At 35.0% G+C, this 21,289-nt stretch overlaps 3 protein-coding genes across 5 annotated transcripts; 1 reads left to right on the top strand and 2 right to left on the bottom strand.

Annotated features, from left to right (window-relative positions):
- Positions 1-17: 17 nt before the first annotated feature.
- On the bottom strand, positions 18-4,346 carry LOC18048215 (disease resistance protein At4g27190). Its single transcript, XM_006442772.2, has 2 exons — positions 4,153-4,346; positions 18-3,374 (listed from the first exon to the last, which is right to left on the bottom strand). The coding sequence occupies exon 2, from the start codon at positions 3,371-3,373 to the stop codon at positions 419-421; it is 2,955 nt and encodes a 984-aa protein (XP_006442835.1). The 5' UTR covers position 3,374; positions 4,153-4,346; the 3' UTR covers positions 18-418.
- A 3,048-nt stretch (positions 4,347-7,394) lies between these two features.
- On the top strand, positions 7,395-11,227 carry LOC18048214 (probable disease resistance protein At5g47250). Of its 2 annotated transcripts, none has more exons than XM_006442771.2 (3): positions 7,395-7,477; positions 7,892-10,870; positions 11,003-11,227. In XM_006442771.2, exon 2 carries the CDS (start codon positions 7,900-7,902, stop codon positions 10,852-10,854), a length of 2,955 nt encoding a protein of 984 aa, XP_006442834.2. In that variant the 5' UTR covers positions 7,395-7,477; positions 7,892-7,899; the 3' UTR covers positions 10,855-10,870; positions 11,003-11,227. The 2 variants fall into 2 exon arrangements, with proteins under 2 accessions (XP_006442834.2, XP_024045695.1); XM_024189927.1 differs by having other exon boundaries at positions 11,012-11,028.
- Positions 11,228-12,642: 1,415 nt separating this feature from the next.
- On the bottom strand, positions 12,643-21,059 carry LOC18048213. Of its 2 annotated transcripts, none has more exons than XM_006442770.2 (4): positions 19,801-21,059; positions 18,604-19,534; positions 17,754-17,981; positions 12,643-16,707 (listed from the first exon to the last, which is right to left on the bottom strand). In XM_006442770.2, the coding sequence occupies exons 1-4, from the start codon at positions 20,277-20,279 to the stop codon at positions 12,766-12,768; spliced, it is 5,580 nt and encodes a 1,859-aa protein (XP_006442833.1). In that variant the 5' UTR covers positions 20,280-21,059; the 3' UTR covers positions 12,643-12,765. The 2 variants fall into 2 exon arrangements, with proteins under 2 accessions (XP_006442833.1, XP_024043713.1); XM_024187945.1 differs by lacking the exon at positions 19,801-21,059 and adding an exon at positions 19,749-19,799.
- Between the last annotated feature and the right edge of the window lie 230 nt (positions 21,060-21,289).

Here is a 21,289-nt window from a genome sequence, read left to right as displayed (position 1 = left end):
CATCAAAAGAACGACAATGAGCAAAGGATAACTAGCGATATGCTGCACTCCAACGAGAAACAACAGTAGAAATGTAAAATTAAAAATACCAGTAGGCCAAAGCAGCTTATGAAAGAAGTTCTTCTAAGTTCCAAAGTAAATAGTAGCGGACACAAAACATCAACAACGTTCACAAACATAGCTATATACTGCATCACAACGGCAGCATTTTAGTGCAAAACAGCTGGCCTCACCATATACTAGAGCACAAAGGGTAGATATTTACAGTGACCCAGAACTATCCATTATCCATCAAAAGCCAAAAGAAATCTGCAGACTTCAAATTCCAGCAGTAGCTCAAAATAATTGGTACAAATTGTACCTTAAAAAGTCAAATCTGATATGAATCATTGAAACAATTCTGTGCATTTGATTTTCCTCATATGAATTGACAAAAGTTTTGGAAGTGGTCTCTAACATGGTCATTTGGCCAGACCAAACTGCTCCACCAAGCTTGATTGCACTGGATACCTCTCAATTTGGATGCATTTTCAATGGTGGATGGGAAATTTCTCAGCTCATCACAGGCCTTAATTGTTATTGTTTCCAACAAGGGCCATGCCAATGACATGTTGTGGCAAATGCTTGACAATTTTGGCAGATTAATGAGTTGAAAACTCTTTAATTTAGGAAAAGCCCTGGAATCAACTGCACTTCCAGCCTCAATGATCTCTTCCATCTCTTTACAGTCCTCAACTTGTAGATATTGTATCTGATTAAGTTGGAAGATAATCTCCTCTGAAAAGAGAGTTTTCATACCGTGGCATCTTTTCAATATCAGGGTTTCAAGCATTATGAGGCTTCCGGATTGTATTGAACCTTTCCAAATATGCATCAGTTTTGGAAGATGGCTGATGTGCAGCTTCTTCAAGTGTTGAAATGTGACACCTTCTGTAAGGTTACCATCAATGATGCTTATCATTTCATTGCAATCTTCGACTATACATGCTTCCACATCTCCAAATTTATTAGCACCAAAGTCTGACAAATTGGCAGCGGTCCTATGACCAATCAGCTCGAAAGCACATGCCTGCTCCAGTATCTTTACAACTGCATCAGGAAATCCTTCACCATCAGCAAATCTCAAATACTTTTCTGCTGAGCATCCTGAGAAATCAAATTCCATATGAGGGCTACTTCTTTGGTTATAGCCTACAAGGATGCTGAATGATCTGAAGTTGGAGTTTCCATTCCATGATTTACTTGCATTGATAAAATTCTGGAGCAAGCCAACATTGGGAAAGTAGAAACAAAGAGTAGTCAAGTCTGCCAGAGAAGCAACTTCTACAACTATATTTTCTACATTCTGATTCCATCTTCTGTTGTTGGGATCCACAACTATGCTCAACTCTTCTAATGAATGAAGCCTGGAAATTATGTTTGAAGAAATAATCTCCATCGATCTAGCTGCAAAACTGTTTTCTTCTCCAATATTTGCAAGAAATGAAACTCTTAGGCACTTGAGATTGACTAATTGACCAATTTCAGACGGTAAACAACAAATTCCAGTATGGCTTAAATCAAGGATTTCGAGATTATGAAGATCTCCTACCTCTGCAGGCAGTCGCATTAATTGACAACAATTATTTAGGAACAATGCTTTGAGATTTGTCAAACTGGAGATAGATGATGGAAGCAGCTTGATTTTCGTATCATGCAAGTCAAGAAGTTGAAGGCTACACATATATCCAAAGAATGATGCTGGAAGTTCTGCCAGACTGCTTTCTTGAAGTAACAATGTTAAGATTCTACAACACTTTGGCCTTTTTGGTAGAGTGGATAGACACATACGAATCAACGAGATCCTATTTGCCACTTCCCACTCTTCTTCACTGATCTTCTCTTCCTCCTTTACTAAAATTTTGAAACTGTTCTCATCGTGATTGGCAATTCTTAATGCTGCTCGTTGAAAATGCTCAAACATCTTATAGTGTGAAGCCTTCCTCCCTTTTTCTAGTAGAGATTTTTTAACAAACTCATCCAATATAGATTGCCCTCTGTCACGTGCCTCCCCAAGCTTTCTTAAGTATGCGAAAAACTGTTCTGCTCTCCAGCATTCAATAATGTAGTCTTCGTGAAGTTCATAGCCAACAGGAAAGATTGCCCAGTAAAGTAAGCAAAGCTGCTTATCTGATGGTAGCTTGTCACATACAAGTTTAAAGGACTTGTAAACTTCTTCAAGTTCTTGTTTTGGCGCCATACTTGGAGATCTTAATTGAGACAGCATATCCCGCCATATTGCTGGGTTGCTCACATTTGCCAAGCTACTTCCTATTAGTTTAATCATGTGGGGCATGCCCCCACACTCATTAATAATTAGTCTTGCCACAGGTTTGATGTCTCGACAATCCTTCAACTGCACACCCACTGTCTCCCAAAACAACTTTTGCGCATCCTTACCGGACAATCTCTGCACATTGATCTCCTCATCTATCTGCCCACAGATGTTTCTGAAAATACATGCAAAGACCACCTTTCCATTTTTATGCTCATCGTGAATGCCAATATCTCTCAAATTGATCTCCGTGGAAACTTCATCGAGAAACAAGACATAACTCTTGTCCTTTAGCTCTTCAGATATCATGTCTGCCCTTTGGTCAATGTTGTGGTCCTCCGGTCTTAGATCTAACCGCCTGAGAAGAACTTCTTGTATATCTCTTATGTTTCCCTCTGAGTTCACAGTTACCCAGAAGATGAAGTCAAATTGACGAGACTCACCAATCGCATCATGCAAGTTCTCCATTATTGTTGTTTTTCCAACTCCTGGTGGTCCCCATATGCAAATTCTCTTTGTTCCTACATTTCTTAGACACTCCTGGAGCATTTTCAAATGCTTATTAAGCGATGGAACCTCTTCCATTTTTTTGGCATGCTTTTTTATGACTGGAACTGGTGCCTTCTCAACCATAATGGCTATTTGGCCAATTTGTTTTCTTAGAGAAACTACCTCTGCCGTCAGTTTCACAATTTGTTTACCAAGCTGCAGCAGACTAGGAAATGGGCATATGCCACACAAGAATTTGTGGGTACTGCTGTAGCTGGACTTCAGTGTTTCAATCTCATCTTTCATCCTTTCCACCTCATTGAGCCAGGTTTCACATCTGCGTGACTTCTCCATTTTTAGTTTATTCCTTTCAAGTCTTGTTTTCACATCTGCCTCTTCATCACATAGGTATTTTTCTTCTCTTTCCAGGTTCCTGAGGTTCTTGCTCATGTTTTTCACATATAAATACTTGCGCTTCAGACAATGTAATATGCCTGTGCCACCTTCTACTGCCGGTCCAACCAATGAACCAGCTGCTTGCGCAGCTGCCTGTGCAGCTACTGCTTCCATCCTGCAAATATTTTTTGAGATATTTTTCATCACTTGCCTAACCAAAAACAGAAAAAGAGTTCCATGCATTGCTTTCCTACTAGTAAAAAGCCATCAATTTCATATATATGCTGATATCAATTTCACAGCCATGTTCCTGTATATTAGTAACTTCACATAACACTACCAATAAACTAAAGTGTAATCTTGCAGATCTAATGAAGAAATCACATATCTATATGTATATCTCATTGAACACACAAGTGTTTTTGTCTCTGCTGTTAAAGATAACAATCTACTGATGCAGAGCATTGATATTTTTCAAATTGGTACAATAATGCAAAAGTTATGGACACAATCAGAACATTGATATTTTGTGAAGCAACATGTGATTAATTCTCTGTTCAGATTTCTGGCAAAATAGGCTGTTTATATATGCTGAAAGAAAATATTTGCGTGATACAAACTACAAAGAAAATCCGAATTATCCTATAAGCTATTCCTAATTTACCCAAACAATATAAAAAGGCAGAAAAGCGAAAAATAAATTTGCACACCACTTATCCATTATTAGTCAATCTTTGTTTTAGTAGAGATAAAGTCAACTTTGCTCATGATGATGATGATGATGCACAACCAGAAGCAGCTTCTTTACAAAAGCACTTTCCAGACCATAACAACATGGCATTTCAACTAAAATTAATGCATTGCAAATTAATGTACAACGAGCAGTTGCATTGCTCAAGATTATCAGTTATATATGTTAATTAGCTAACAAAATCAACTTAAATATATCAAACCTGCAAAATATAGCTCGTTTGTTTTGATGTCTCCTGCTTCTTGGATTATCTGTAGCAGCTCAAAAATGAATGAAGCAGCTCGTTCATGGTTGAAGGCTCTAGTCAAGCCGGTTCACCCAGGAAGCCAATCATATCAATACTTAGAAACGTCCCAGCAGGTGCAAGCGGGACCCTTTTTTTAATTTTTTTTTTCCTGCAATCGCCGAATACTCTGTAAAATTTCTCAGCATTTTCTGCTGGATAATAAAATGTAGATCCCTAAATTTTAGTAAATTCACAAGAAATAGGCAATTTGTGTCTTTTGTTTTGGATGGAGTAATATTAGACTTATAAAATTTTAATTTTTTTACAGTAAATGATGCGATATTCAATAGTATTATTTATTCATTAGTGCAATGTAATTATCACATTAATAATGATAATGAAGGTTAACCATTTTACAATAGAAGGAAGTTGTTGATAGGTGACACAATATTTGGATTATATATTATGAAACCTTATCATTAGTTTCCCAGATTCTTATTGTGTCCAAATTTTGTAAGGTCAATATTATTCTCTCGAATTTTTAATAGACAAATTGATTTTACGCTCTTGAAATTTTTGAGATAAGAACTTAGACCAATAAGTTGACTTTAGGAGTATGAGAGTACGATAGTCAAAATTATTGATTTTATTAGATTATGACGATATGAACTATATACGTGCCTTTTTTTTTCTTGTTTTACAGCTAAAAACTCTTATACATTGATGTGACCCTGTATGAATTATAATATAGTTGAACGCAAAATAAAATAATAAAAATAAATAAATTGGATCATGTGACTTTTTTCATTCAACCACATCTTTTTATTTGCACTATCTTTGCGTTTTTAGGTTTTTCACCTAGATTCGGATATTAAATATCAGTGTGGGTTTAACCTAGATTGTACCTAAAATAAAAAGTATTACTCGTATGTATGGTTTACATTCATATGGGCTGATGCAGCCCATTATTGGCCCAATCTATTTTTCGTTTTAAACCCTATTTGTAAAACAAGAAAAAAAATCATAAATTCCCAAATTTAAAGCCTGGATTAGAGGTGGATACTATTAAGTTTAGTTCAATTCAGGCTTAGAATCAAGCCAAGCCTAAGCCAATTGGTTCAAGATTTTGTGAATCAAATGCGAACCAGGCACTAAATCCGAGCCATATTAATTTAGTTCAGTTCAATTTAGTTCTATGGTATGATTTGGTTTGGCTCGATTTGAGTAATTTTGCCCTACACACTTTATAAAAAATTACATGATAGTAATATATTGTACTATAATAATAATATTGAGTTCATAAATTCACAAATAATAAAAAAACATATTAAAATCCAACAATAGTTTAGAAATGCACCCTCTCCCAAAAAAAATGTCTAGAAATCCACCACAATTTACAAAAGAAGCTTTGCATCAAAGTTCCATTGCCATTCCATATCCACAATACCTTGATTATCTCTCAAAGTGAGCCATTAGGTAAGCACCAACAATTAAACAAAATAAAATAGAGTGTATTATCACATTGACAATCATATTTATTTTACTAACAAATAAAAGTATCACCTTCATTAAATATTTTTCATATTGAACTACATGTATAAAAGTTAAACAAATCAAAATTTTGCAATCCACTTAAAATAAACTTAAATTTATGTTTAACAAATATGTCTTTCGAAAGTTGATCTACAAACTCATTTTTTTGATCTAATTGATTAAGGTTTATTATCGAATCCAAGAAAAGAGAAAACCACAACTAATTTTGCGTTAACATCAATGTTGCAACCATGTTGGGAGTCAAAGACTTTCTATATTGAACTAGCTTAGGTTAGGGTCTTTAATTTTTTAATTTTTATTTTCATAAATTATATTTTTAACTTTCTTTTAGTGAATCATTTGGTTCCGTTTGGTTTTAAACTGAACTAAACAAGAACTAATTATTTTAGAAATTTCTAAACCATTTAGTTTTTACCACCAGTACAGATTTGACATAATACGGTTCGGACTAAATCGAACCAAATGTCCCGCCCAAGTTTGAATCAAATGGATTGCTGGAATTTCACTTTAAGACGGTAAAATAAATCGGTCATTTTGATTTCATTTTGCTTGTGGAGATAATCGGAATTGAAAGTTTTAAATTTTCGTGTTGTTTAATTTGTTTACTTAATGAATCATTGAAATATTAGCTAATTATTTGTTCTATAATTTAATTTAAGCTAATTTGAAGTCTCGGGCATGGGTGGAAAGGGTCAAAAGCGAGGCAGCAAGAAGTCTAATAGAAGATTGCGAGATGTGAAGCCTGAAGACATTGAACTTCTGGTTTTAAAACATAGAGTTCAAAAAAGGTAAAATAATAAAACACTTAAAATTAAATGAGTGCGGTTTTATCATTTAATTCTGCAGTCTTATCGAAAAAAAGGGTACAATATAAGGTTAATTTTTTAATAAATAATTAAAAGAAAGGGAGATACTTAATTTTTTTTTTACTTGGTTTTCATTTTATTAAAGTGATGATGTCATTAAATTAGAGAAAGAGGAAAAAAAAATTATAAGTACAATTTTGAAAGAAAATAAATATATAATTAAGAAAGTCAAATTGTTGTCAACAACCATGGAAGAACTAAGCTTTTGGTTCAAAAAAATTAGAATGATAATAAATACATACATGAGAAAGCCAAAATATTATCGACAACCATGAAAGAATTGAGTTTTGGTTCAACAAAATTAGAATGAAAATAAACACACACTCGAGAAAGTTATAATCTACTATCAATAAAATAAGAGAGCTAAAATATAAAATTTCCAAAAAAAAAGAGCTACATTTCAATTAAAATTTTATCTATTTTATCTTCATTTTGCATTCGCCAGTGAAGTAATATTCATCTACTAGAGATTGTGAGATAGACATCAGTATATAAGAAGGAAAACTTTATTTGGAAATTGTAGTATTTAAAAAGGAAAAAATTATTTGAAAATTGTAGTATTTGTATTACTCATTGCCTAATGTCATAGTAAGTAATATAACGATGTACAGAGGACTTAAATGTAAATTACGTTAAAAGTTGGATGACAGATAAGAGAAAGTTACGGACCGAGACAAAAGGTAAATGGTCCCACGTTTATTATTGGAAATTTTAGTAGAATTTTTATTTCTTAAACTTTAGTTGACTGTCGTTTTTTTACAAGTAAACTCATTCCCGGTCTTCCACTGTGTCAAAAACTTCATCTTCAACATTTGAGCTGCATCTGGGAATTCAAGAACGGTCATTGTCATTTGTCAGACAACAAAAGTAAAGATTTTCAGGTTTATTCCGAACTTGTTTTCCTTTAACTGTTTGGATAGGAAGAAAATATTTATGTAATCGTATGATTCATTTGAGTTTATAGTGAACTGTGAAATATTGATCAAAATGCATGAGATATAATTAATGGTTGAAGTAGTGCCAAAGTATCTTAAAAAATGTGCTTTCTCCTTTAAAAGCTAGGCTTTCTTAGAAAGCTATCTCAACTCCAGTAAAAGAAAAAGTTGAAAATGCCAAATGCTGTCTGAGTTCACTTATTCCGTTACGTTAAAAGATAGCTAACTTTCATAATATTATAAAAAAAATTGATGAATGCCTATTGGTATATTACATGATCGTTTCCCATCAATAAAACTAAATTTTGTTGGCTCGATTTTTTTTTTTAAATTTTCCCTAAGAAATTACTTGTTCAAAAGTTTCCAGAATGGCGGAAGCTGCAATTGTACAAGCAGTTGGTTCAGTCCTTACGCCAGCAGTGGAAGGTGGCCGAGGCATATTCCACTATTTGAAGCTTAATTATGGTTACGTGAAACATTTGAAGAGGAACTTTGTTGAGCTTGAAAAGGAATTAACATTTCTATGTGACTGTGAGACTGAAGTTAATGAAGAATTGAATAGCAATAAAACAAAAAAGAAGATGACGCGAGGATGTAAACTTTGGCTCGATAGTGTCAAAAAGGTGAGGGATGAATTTGAAATCTTGAGGAGCAAGTATCAGCAAACCGGTGGATGCTTATGTGGAAAACGTCCGATTCACAGTCAACTTAAGCTTGGTAAACAAACTGCGGAAATGGTTGTGAAGATACGTTCTCTAAGGACTGAAATTGGTCAAATAATAAAAATGAAGCCAAAGCCACCAGATCCATTCGTAAGCAGGCATGCTAGTAAATTCCCATCACATAAGGAGTATGTGGAAACACTGGAGAAGCATCTAAGTAGTGACGGATTGAAGAAGATCTGCATATGGGGACCTTTAGGTGTTGGGAAAACTACAATAATGGAAAATTCACATGATTCAGTTGGTGAATCTGGTCTATTTGACATTATTTTCTGGGTAAATGTAAACACGGATGGAAATATAAGTGATATACAAGAAATAATTTTGGAGCGATTGAAGGTAAACGCAAAAGAACTCAACAATGCCCAAAGAGCGGACAACATATCTAAAGAGTTGGAGGATAAACGTTATGTACTGTTTCTTGATGGAGTTTCTTCAGAGATTAATTTTAAAGATATTGGAATTCATGATGACCATAGACATGGAAAGGTAGTATTTGCATGCAGGTCCAGAGAATTCTGTTGGCAGGCAGATGATGTCATCCATGTGAAGCAATTGTCTGAAAAGGAAGCTAAAAAGTTGTTCTGGGAGGTTGTTGGTGTACGTTTGAAGAACAATCCAGACATCAAGCTAGTGGCAGATTCAATTGTCAATGAGTGTGGTGGTATGCCATACATGCTGAAGTTGATAGGAAAAGAGTTGGTGAATCAGAGTGAAGTGGCAATATGGCGGGCTACAGTGGATGATTTAAGATCAACAAGTTCGGAAGAGAAAAAAGAACTGGAAGAAGTTTACAGGTTCTTTAAACTTGTATATAAAAATCTATCCTCAGAACAGCAACATTGTTTACTAGGTTGGGCAATTTTTCCTACTGGTCTTGAAATTTCTCAAGACTATATTATTGATTGTTGGGCAGCACAAAAGTTTTTGGCACGCTTCGATAAGATTGGGGATGCACGTGACACAGGATGTTTAATATTAGATAATTTTGAAAAGAAATCTCTTCTGCAAAAGCAAAGCAAAGAGAAGCGTTATAAGATGATTGAGTTTTTCCAAAGAGCAGCGTTAAGAATTGCCAATGAGAGAGATGGAAGAATTTTGGTAAAAGAGGAAAAGTATATTAGTGAAGAAGAATGGAAAGACACAAAAAAGCTCTCACTATTTGGTTTCCCCTCATCCACTCTGCCAGACATGCCCAATTGCTGTGAAATCTTAACATTGATAGTTGAAGGAAGAAGATTGGAAAAACTTCCGATGTCATTCTTTGAGTATATGTGCCACCTTCAACTCCTTGACCTGCACGACACAAGTATCCGTTGTCTTCCGCCATCTATCTCCAGGTTGATAAATCTCAATGCACTCTTCTTACGTTCTTGTAGTCTATTATGCCAGCTGCCTAAAGAAATAAGATATCTCCAGAAGCTTGAAATCCTTGATGTACGTCATACTAGTATTCAGTGTCTGCCATCCGAAATTGGACAATTGATTAAACTCAAGTGTCTCAGAGTTTCGTGGGTAGAAAATGTCGGGAATCATACCCATGCTGGTGCTTGGCCAGGGGAGATTATTTCTTCAAACATAATTTCAAAGCTTTGCTTATTGGAAGAGTTGATAATCGAGGTACTGGATCCCTCTGATAGAAGATGGAAGCAAAATGTGGAAAGTATTGCTGGGGAAATTGCTGCCTTGGAACAACTGACGACTCTCCGTTTCTATTTTCCCACAATCAAGTGCTTCAAGACTTTTATCAACCGAAGAAAATCAGTAAATGGCAACAAATCACGGCATGGAGACAACTTCAAATCATTCAACATCGTTGTTGGTTATCCGCAAAGTACCAGTCTTCTTGCTGGATTTGATGTCTCTGAATGGTCAGCTGAAAAGCATTTGAGATTTTCTGCAGGTGTAGAAGAGATTCCTGGCGAAGTCTTAACGATATTGAAGCAAGCATATTCTTTTGAACTGATTGATCATCAATATGCTGTCAACTTGTCCAACTTTGGTGTTGATAACCTAGTAAGGCTGGAAGCCTGTGTAATTGAAGACTGCAATGAAATGACAAGCATCATTGATGGTAACCACACAGGAGTTGTTCCATTCCAAGGATTGAATAAGTTGCACATAAAGAATCTTCCAAAATTGATGCATATATGGGTAGGCCCTATAGCATCTGGAAGCCTAAACAGCCTCAGAACTTTGAGATTGAAAATATGTCACAGTATTAAAACACTCTTCTCGAAGGAGATGGTTGCACAACTCAACGAGCTACAGGATCTGCAAGTTGAGGACTGTCAAATGATTGAAGAGATTGTTGAGGCTGGAACTGTACTTGCTATTGGGGAGTTTCCAAAATTGAAGACTTTGGAACTGATTGATTTACCAAAATTGTCTACCATCTGCAACAGTCTGTTATTGCCATGGCCCTCCTTGGAGACTATAAAGATTAAGGCATGCAATGCGCTGAAAAGTTTCCCATCTACTTTCAAAAACACGACCCAGTTGAAAGTGATTAAGGGCGATCAGGCTTGGTTTGACCAATTGGAATGGGAAAATTGCACTGACCTTAAAGTCCGTTTTCAGGATATACTTCAATCAATATGATGAAATTTGAATACACGTAAGTTGATTCTATTTCTTCTCTGTCAAGTAAGCTCTTAGGCTATGTAATTAGTTTCAATGTTTAAATCAGTTTCAATTATCTGAGATGTACTAACTTTTTTATTCTGGAGACTGAATTTGGTATCTCCAGTTTTTGCAGATTCTCTTCTGGTGGGCAGTGGATGGTTGTGTCTTTGTTAGCTGAGCTTTGCTTGATTCTCAGTTGTGGTTTTGCTGCAGTGCTGACAACGACGCAGTTTATAGCTGTGGAGATTGAAGCCAATCAGCACTTCAGGAGGAGTTTACTGAATTTGCAAAACTTCCTATTTTGCATATTCTTGTGGTTGTAATGCCTCAATGAACAATCTTTTTTATATGCTCGAATAAATGATATGATTGTTCAGTTTCTATATTTATAGATATGAGTGTTGATTATTGTTATTTACCAATGACTGAGGAATTTGTATGTATGATTGTCATGAATTGAATTATAAACATATTGCTTTGAGTCGTTTGCAAATCTCAGATATTTATGATTTTACAATTCAAATAGTACAGAATTCGCCTTGAAGATCTCTTTATTTTCACAATATTGATATGAAGGCTTGTTCAATTTTAGTTGTTCAGTTTGTTTTCCTGCGCCTGGGTTAATTTGGAATGTTTATTACTTCTCTTTTCACTTTTATCTTTAGATGCTGTTGGCCATGAAGGTTTATCAATAATAATGAATTCACATAATGGTTTCTCCTACCTTCGCGTTCTTTTGAAATCCTGGAGAGAACTGAACAAATTTCAGATGAGTGCGATTGCGACTGAATTTTTGGAATGGGCATTCTCAACATGTCACAACCAAAATTTTCAAGCTTTGGAATTGAACAGAACAGTTATTACAAAAAAAAGAAGAGATAATTAAGCTTTGGAATTGAACAGAACAGTTATTACAAAAAAAAAGAAGAGAAATTATCGTTACACCATTTTTATTTTACTTTATATTCATTCAATCACTACAAAATTTTAATATGTATTTTACACCACTTTTTTTTTTCATATTTATATCAACTAACCACTTTTACATTAACATTATTAAATAATTTTAATAAAATAATAATTTTACCCCCAAATAAATTAAAAGACTATTTTATCTTATAAAAGCTTTTAAAATTAAAAATTATGATCATAAAAATATCCCTAAATTTAATTAAAAATAAATCTCAAATAGAGGTGCTTAACTGATTTTTACTAAGTTTAGATTTTACAAAATTTTAATAATTATTTTTATTAAAAATTATAATTTTACAAAATTTTAATAAAAATAAATGAATTTATTTATTAAAAAATTATAATTTTGTAAAATTTTATTAAAATAACTGAATTTATTTCTTAAAAGAATAAATCCTAAAATTTTAATAAATTAGGGGATTTTTATGAAGTCCCAAAATTATTTTTATAATGATAATTTTATATTAAAATAATTTTTATTAAAAATAAAAATTTTAATTTTAGAATTTATTTTTATTAAATTTAGAAATTTTTTATCATTATAAATTTTTTATCTTTTTAAATTTTTATAAAATAAAATAATCTTTTAATTTATTTGGGATAAAATTATTATTTTATTAAAATTATTTAATAATGTTAATGTAAAAATGTCTAGTTAATACAAATGTAAAAAGAAAAATAGTACAAAATACATATTAAAATTTTATAATGATTAGATGAACATAAAACAAAATAAAAATGGTGTAATGATAATTTTTCAAAAAAGAATTCACAACTTGTACATAGAATATCTTCCAACAAATTTCAATGTTAGTGACTTTGTTTCAGGACATTGACATCATATATTTACACAAATTATTACATTGATTATACAATTTCAATCATTCTAAGTATATCGATATAATGGTGTAAAACTTATGTACACAATGGAGGTTCTTGATCCTCATCATCTTCAGAAAAAATGCTCAGTCGATCTCCAAGATCAATGGGCAATTGCGTATCTTCCCACTCCAATTCAGCCCACCACTTTTTCTCGGCTTTAATCCATATTAATGTTTCTTTCAACTTGGAATCCATGCCCATTTTCTTCAGCTTGGGACAACCGTAAAAGCTGATATATTCTAATGAGGGCCAATCATTCCTCCAAATGTTAGCTAATTCAGGCAGATGATGAAGTCTTAACTTCTTCAGACTGGGCAACATGATGCAACTGGAATAAGTAATCTCACCGTCAAGAATGATACTTTTAACCGCCAGGCAATATTCAACTGTCAATTCTTCTAATTTAGCAAGAAATTGAATCATTGAGCTTGTAAAGACATATTCCAAGTGTCGACATGCATGGATCGACAAAATTCTTAGCTCTGCAAAACTTCCTTCCGGCAAAATACCCTGCCAAATACACGTCAAATCCCACAAATGATTGAGAGTTAAGTTCTCGAGGCTTGGAAATACAGCTGTAGTATGTTCCTTGGTGTCAACAACTGTTTTAATCTTGAGGCATTCACTTATTATGCAAAACTTCAACCCACTCATATAACCAACACCAAAGTCAGAAAGACTGACAATGCTTAGGTGATGATCTACATAGAAAGCAGTACTATGAATTAATATTTGAATAACTTCAGGAGGTACGTTCTTACCATTCACAAATCGCAAGCATCTATCATGTTGATTATAATCACACTGCACGTAGTCTGTAACCCAAGAAACAATGCTCTTGACATCGTGGCCAACCACAAATTTAAATTCAGTTAACTGTTGGTTGTTCCATGCACTTCCTTTTAGGAACTCCGCAACACACTCTATTTCTGGAAAATGAAAACTGAGAGAACTCAACTTCGTCAATCCACTGACCTCAGTTATGACATTTTTCACATCCTTGTCCCACCTTTTATCCCCTGGGTGCACATCAATACTCAAGGTTTCCAATGCTTGGAGCCTTGAGAGAATGTCACTTGAAATCAAAACGGGTGGCAGTTTAATGTACTCACTCTTGTACATAGATCCAAAAAAGAACACAGTCAAATATCTCAAGGATGTCAATTTACCTATTTCTTTAGGTAACATTTTAATTTCAGTGCCTCTAAGATCAAGAACTTCAAGACATTCAAGAGATCCAACCTCTGGAGGGAGTACAAATAGAAAGTCACAATCACGTAGAATGAGAATTTGGAGGCATTTAAGATTAACAAGTGTTGCAGGTAAGGACTTGATTCTGGTCTTGGATAGGTTCAGCACTTTGAGGGAAGTCATTAATTCGAAAAAAGAAGGGGGTATCACTCTCAGTCGACAATTTCTTTGTAGGAACAAAGTCAAAAGGTTTGGACAACTTGGTCTCCCAGGCAGTGTCTGTAGATCACTATCCATAAAAAATATCATCTTTGCATGTGTCCACTCCTCTTCTGACGGTGGTTCTGTTAGACCTGCACGAGCTCCCAATAAGAACTGATAAGCTTCTGGAATAAACAATCTGCTTCTTTCAGGGCTTCTTAGCGAACTAGTTCCTGCATTTGGCAGTTCCGCTGATCTCGAGTATGCTCTTGACAGAAATTGAAAACCTTCTGCTGTTGACAAAAAACAACGATCTCCTGCTGATGATGATAAGATCCCAAATGCCAAATCTTTCATTAAACCTGGCATTCTGATGGAATTATGAACCTCATTGATTAGCAATAGAGAAGCATCCACTAGAACATCAACTATCTGATGTCCCCTTTTATGTGCATTAGCCAGTGTCCCAACAATAATACCTTCTTGAATACAATAGTCAATAAATTCAATAATAGACACCTCTCGATCTTCTGGGAACAAGCTGCAGTGAAGGAAACAACTCTTTACGTCATGATCTTTCAGTTGGTCAAAGCTGAATTTCAAAAGTTCAATTAAATCTTCAGTACAACATTCTTCAATGGTAATAGGCAGTGAAAATTTCCTCGATGCATGCTTCCACACAGAAACATTCCTTTCCCCAGCTAAAGCCTTTGCAGTAACAATGGTAAGTAGTGGCACTCCACAGCAGCCCTTAACTATAGCTCGAGCATAGAGGTGAATATCTGGCGATTGAATGATTCCACCCACCTCTTTACAAAACAGTTCCCAAGCATCCTTCATAGATAGAGTTTCCAATTTGACTACCATATTCACATCCATATTGCGACAAACATCCAGTTCTCTAGATGCCATAAATATCTTGCTTCCATTTTCTGACCCGGGGACAGGAATGCCCACTGCCTCTAAATCGATCTGCTCCCAAACATCATCCAGAAGCAATAAAAACTTCTCCCCATTTAGAACTTGCCATAATTTTTCTGCAACTTGGGCATCTGTTTCACGATCTTGGCGATGCAATGATAACTGTCTTAAAACTTGCTTTTGAATCTTTCTCGTGTTCCAATATCTTGAGACAGTCACCCAAATAATCACATGAAACATGACTTTGACTTCAGGGTAACTGATCAAGGCTTTCAGTGCAGCAGTCTTGCCAATCCCACCAACACCATAAACACCAATCTTCGAGGCTGTAACATCATTCACATATCTGAAAATCTTCCGCACATTTCTCTTGGTGTAATTCACTGCAGTTACATTACCTGTGCCTAATTTGATGACTGGTATAGGCTCAACTAGTTGTTTAACACATATATTCAATATAGGATTCGTCTGATCTTTACCTTTAGGTATAGCTTGCTTATCTGGCTGAGGACTATATTTCATCTGATCTTCTTTCAAATTCTCCAGTCTTGATGCAGGATCCTCAAACAAAAATGACATTGAATCTGTATCTGAGGCAGGCACAGATTCACTTAGCACCACAGAGCATCCAGATAAATCAGAATTGATTACAGCTTTACATCCAGAGGTTGAATGTCTTTGTGGTTCAGTCATCACCAAAGATTCTGGTGTCATTAGTCTAAGATTCTCCCCATGTTCAAGCACTGGACTCTGAGCTGCTCCTACTGATGGTGCTAATTCACTTTTGAAATGACCTTCAGAATCCAACTTGAGCAAACTTATCAACTGCCCTTCCGAAACTGAACTCATCATAGTGGCCACACGATGAGAGTGAGTAGTTACCAAAAAGCAAGAACCCGAGTCACGCATGTTTGAAATTAATAATCTGAAGTTGTGCAATTCCTCATCATCTATGCCACACACATCATCCAGCACAACCAGTAATCTCTCAGATAAATCCGCCATATTTTCGGCACTACGAATTTCACTAAATTGGACTGCTATTGCATTCAGAACTGTTGAAAGATCAAGATTCTTACTAACAGAAAACCAAAACCTAAACGGAAAATGGGATTTCACCTTTTTGTTGCTGTAAACTCTTTGAGCAAGAACAGTCCTCCCAGTTCCACTCATACCAGATATGGGTAGAATCCGTACCATGTTCACATCACATAGCAACTCATAATCTACTTTATTAATAAAATGCACAAGATCTCTTTCAGAAACAGCCAGGTCATTTTCAGAAACAGCGTAGTCATCAGACCTTCTAGAACTCAACTCAGAAACAGCACTGCTTTCTTCATAATCCCCAGGGGCAAGTTTATGGAACAAATTCAAGACCCTAACCAACTGCTGATGAATTCTCCTTATCTCTCGGTCAAACATAGATTTGGATATTTCAGATTGCTCCCAGTCATCAATTAACTCATCAACATCATATGTAAGACCTCTCAGATCCTTAAACCAAGTGTCAATATTCAAATTTTGGTCAGCTCCACATCGTACAGCATCCTGAAGGAGGTAGCGCACTTCTGCTAATTTGAGGCGCAGCTGTTTCAAATCTGTGTGATTCCAGTAAGCTCTAGCATGGGAGTCCAGTCTATCACACTCCACATGCATCTTCTGCAAAAAGTCATTGACAATTCATCAGAAAGATATTTTAGGACTTGAGGATGAAGCAATTTGGAGATCATATATACACACAGGCATATAAAACTTAGGCATTCTAAGAAAAGATGTATTCGCAAAGACTCCAAAATCAACATATATGTTTCATAATTTGAACAAATCTAAGAGTATGCCATCACTTGAATGAATTCCTTTACAAAACAAAAGCAAATAATGAGTCAACTAAAGAGCACAAAAGATTTGATAATTCATTCCCTATTTCTTTGACTAAGCTTCCTAGTTTCGGAATCTCACTTTCCCCTTTTTGGGTGTTCTATAGTGCCCTTCATCTCCTTCTTGATCTGGGAAAGAATTTGCAGAATTCACTACTAGAACATCCTACTCATCTTCAATTACCCATCACCTTCCACCAAGCTGGACTGTATTCTCGTAATTTGCATGGTAGATTTCTTATTGAACATCTTACAAGGAAAAAAAAAGAAAAAAAGGAATTAGACTTGTGCCATATTTTTTTCCAACACTTGATTCATCTTCATGAAACCACAGCCCACTATAATTACCCAGTTCTCTTTCAGATTCACAGTGAATTATCTCCTGACCTCTTTTTTTGAGCAGAGAATTGGTTTATTAAAAAAGAAATACAAAGAGTACAAAAGATGAAACAAATGTCCACAAATAACCAGAAAGATAAAAAAGGGGAACAGAAATAATTTCTTGAACCATGTTTTGCAATAAACAATGCATTGCACCTTGTTGTCAATTGATGTTATGAGTATCAACTATGCATTCAGCAACCCAAAAGTCTAAGTATCTTGAGATATTTCAAATGAATGCTAGTTGGAAGACTCGTCAGGCTTTCGCAGAGGTCTAGATCAAGGACTTCAAGTTTATTTAGATATTGAATAGATAAGTGAGTCTCACCAAACTTAAACGGCTGTATAACAGCAGAATCTCAATAAACAGAGACCAGCACGTATATTAATTACAGCATCAATTGTATTTACAGTTTATTACTGAAAGAATTTCAAGTAAATATATACCTGAACATCATCCCAACGTTCTTTAACCTTGCCGTCCCACATTTTAAGTGAAACAAGATTCTTTGCATATACTTCAGGAAATGGCACAACCTCTAAATCAGACATCACATCTTTGATCTCTCTACTTTCATAGGCTTTTAAGTGTCCCATCGTTGAGAAAGTACGCGCAAAAATTTCTTTCTCATTATCAGACATATTCAAAGAGATGTCCTTGATTGCTTCAGTCCCCTAACAATCAAAGAGGAGATCATAAGTTGGTAAATAATCAAAGCAAACAAATAAACAATTACTTTTAAGTGGTCAAACCCAAATAGAAATATTGCTATTACTTTATAATAAACCATTGGGATAGGTTTTTTAGGAAATTATAAAATAGAAAATTCATCAAAATGCTTAATAGGTAAATTCTAAAATTAATTTACAACATTTCCATGAAATATTTCATTTTAATTAAGGGTCAGTGCAGAGCTCGAGTTGAAAAGGTATAGCAATTTTTTTTTCAGTGGAAATTAAGGGTAGGGGCATAGCTTGAGTTGAAAAGAAAAGGCAATCTCCCCCCCCCCCCCCCCCCAAAAAAAAAAAAGATCAAGGTGGGTTAAATTTTTTTTCTCCTCTGTCCACAAACGCTAGTTTGCTTGGGGATTTTGAACTTAGCCCAACAGGGACATGTTACAAACTGAGCAGGCAAACAATGGATCTATCTATTTTATTTTACTAATTTTTTAATTTTATTCTTCCATTAATTTTAAGCATTATTAAGTCTATACTTAGTCAAAAAGAAAAATTCAGACAAACTACTGATATAAATGTAAAATAAACAAGATACAATTAAAAACCTATTGCTGCTCACCGTATTTTTCTTCAAAACTTCATAAATATCCTCATCATGCCATAATCGACTGCGCTTTCCTGGATCATCGATAGATTCTTTCCTAACAATTTCTCGTAGCAAGTCATGCATTGTCTTCTGAGAGTCATCCAAGCTATCATAACTTATTTTTAACACCTCCTGGATTTCCATGTGAGGAACTATTTCCAGTTTTCTCATTGCACTTTCCCATTCCTCTTTGCTCCTTCCGCATAGAGAGCGTCCCAAAACTTTAAGAACCAAGGGAACTCCTCGTGCATATTTTAATACCTTGTGTGCGAGCTCTGTATAACCAGCATCAAGATGGTCTCCTCTAAAAGCACATTGAGTAAAAAGCTTATGAGCATCAGCATGTACTAATTCCTTCACCTGATATATATGATCAACCTCACAATTTGTGAGAACTTGTTTATCTCTTGTTGTTATTATTACTTGACTCCCTGAAGCAAACCGATCAAGCCGTCCAATTAATAATTCTATTTGTCTTGGATCATTCACATCATCAAAAACAATAAGAACCTTCTTGCGAGCAAGTCTTTTGCTTTGAAAATTGACACTGATATTTTGAAAGTTCTTGACATTTCTATCATTCAATAACTTAGACAGAAGTTCCTTTCGCAAGTCATCTAATCTGCCAGTTTCTTCTGCTGCTCTAACATTACAAGCAAAGTAAGAACCTTCAAAATGTCTAGAGATTTTATTAAAAACAGCACCAGCGATTGTTGTCTTGCCTATACCACCGATGCCCCAAATCCCCAATTTGTAAACACCCGCAGAACCAGTGCGTAATAATGATTCAATTTCTTTAATGCGCCATTCAACTCCAATCAAGTCTTTGCTTTCACTTTGAAAAGTATCATCTAGCCTCTCCAAAACTTCATTGGCGATTTCCGCAACAAGTCTAGATTCAGGCCTAGTGAAAAAATAACAGCAACTAAGTTCAAATATATGAAACCGAGGCAGAGAATCACGTGTTTTAAGTTGCAATATAAAATAGCTAATTTATGTGAAGAACAATTTCATCAAATAAAATAATTAGAATTTTAATTAAATATGCAAGATAATAACCTAGACTTCATAAAAATGATTTAATTAATAAATTATTGATAAGTTAAACTCATTCTTACAATGTCATTTACTACTTATGCTAGTACGAATTAGATAGAAGACCGTTGTCACCTAATTACACAAGAATCAAAGCCAGAGAGATCGGCTGCTTCGGTCAAAGCACTCCTCCAATTCCGCATCTTGTATGGAAATCGTTCTTCAAGCATAAAAAATGAATCCCCAAAACTCCCAATTTGCTTTCTCACATGTGATGGATCGACCCGATAGAAAACTGGTATCACAATCTGTCCATAATTTCTCTTGCATTCGAGGATCTTTAAAAGTTCATCGAGACACCATTTTGAAGAAGCATATTTTTCCGAGAAAATGATAATTGAGATGGTCGATGCTTCAATTGTACCAAGAAGAGACTCCGGAATTTCATCTCCTCTCTTAAGATCATTGTCAATGAAAGTTTCAACATTATTTTGACACAGAGCTGAATAAAGATGGCTGGTAAAGTTGTCACGGGTGTCCTCTCCTCTGAAACTTAGAAAAACATCGTACATCTTCTTGTCGTTTCGAGGTGGAGAAGAAGAAGAAGAAGCCATGGCAGTTCAGTAGATGAGAGATTTGACCAGATGAGAAAATTTGGAATGTGAAAATAATTTAATATGGCTGTAGAGAATATATTATATTAAGGGACCGATTTACGTTACCGACTCTGTTAGTAACAGACCTGTAATCTCAATCGTTGGATGTGGAGAGAGAAAGATGGACGGTCAGAAAAATAAGGGGAAAAAATCACCAAAGCATAGGGAAACCGGCTTTAATGGTTAATGTGCAACCGGATGTGAAAAGTAGCAAAAGGATACGTGGCTGGAGAAATTAACAGAATTAATTGTATTTTAATTAGGTTGGTGTTAAAGATAATGTCAACTTCGGTGAAATATCGGTGAAAATTGGTCGGAGTAGTACAAAGATCAGCAGGATGGCTATGAAGAATATTGGGGAAACCATAACCAGCAAAGAAAACATCTAGAAGTATGAAGATACCAGCGAATGGGACGTGGTGGAGACGAATTAGTTACTGTAGTGGCGAAATTGTTTAACTGAAATTACAAATGATGGGTTGTTCGTGGGTAGATATGACTAAGAAATATGAGAGATATATCTGTGAATCCAAGGTTGATGATGACAGTATGGTTGCATCGGATCGGAAGCAATTTGCTTATACTGCCGAAGAGGATGAACCTAGCACAGCCGGGAGGAGAGCATTTTGTCACCGGAAGAAAACCGAAATGGCAGGTTCCATATATAATATCCCCTTCCATCCGTAGTCCACGGCCACGCACCCATACATTCTCCTGTCAACTCATAGGCTGTTACTAACAGAGTCTGTAGGGGTTTTTAATTAAAGATGTCTTTAGAATATTTAGTTAAATATATCTCATATTTAAAAATTATTTAAATATATTTTTTATGTGGTATATTGTCTAAAATATTCCTAAAGAAGAATATAAAACATACACAACTTATCTCTAACACTCTTTACTCCTCACTCTTTTTAACTCCACACAATAAAAATTCACGCCACACTCAAAATCCCTTACAAACAGTT

This window comes from Citrus clementina, unplaced genomic scaffold (assembly GCF_000493195.1).
Source record: "Citrus clementina cultivar Clemenules unplaced genomic scaffold, Citrus_clementina_v1.0 scaffold_3, whole genome shotgun sequence".
Taxonomy (NCBI): Eukaryota; Viridiplantae; Streptophyta; class Magnoliopsida; order Sapindales; family Rutaceae; genus Citrus; species Citrus x clementina.
This window is presented reverse-complemented; position numbering and strand designations above follow the sequence as displayed.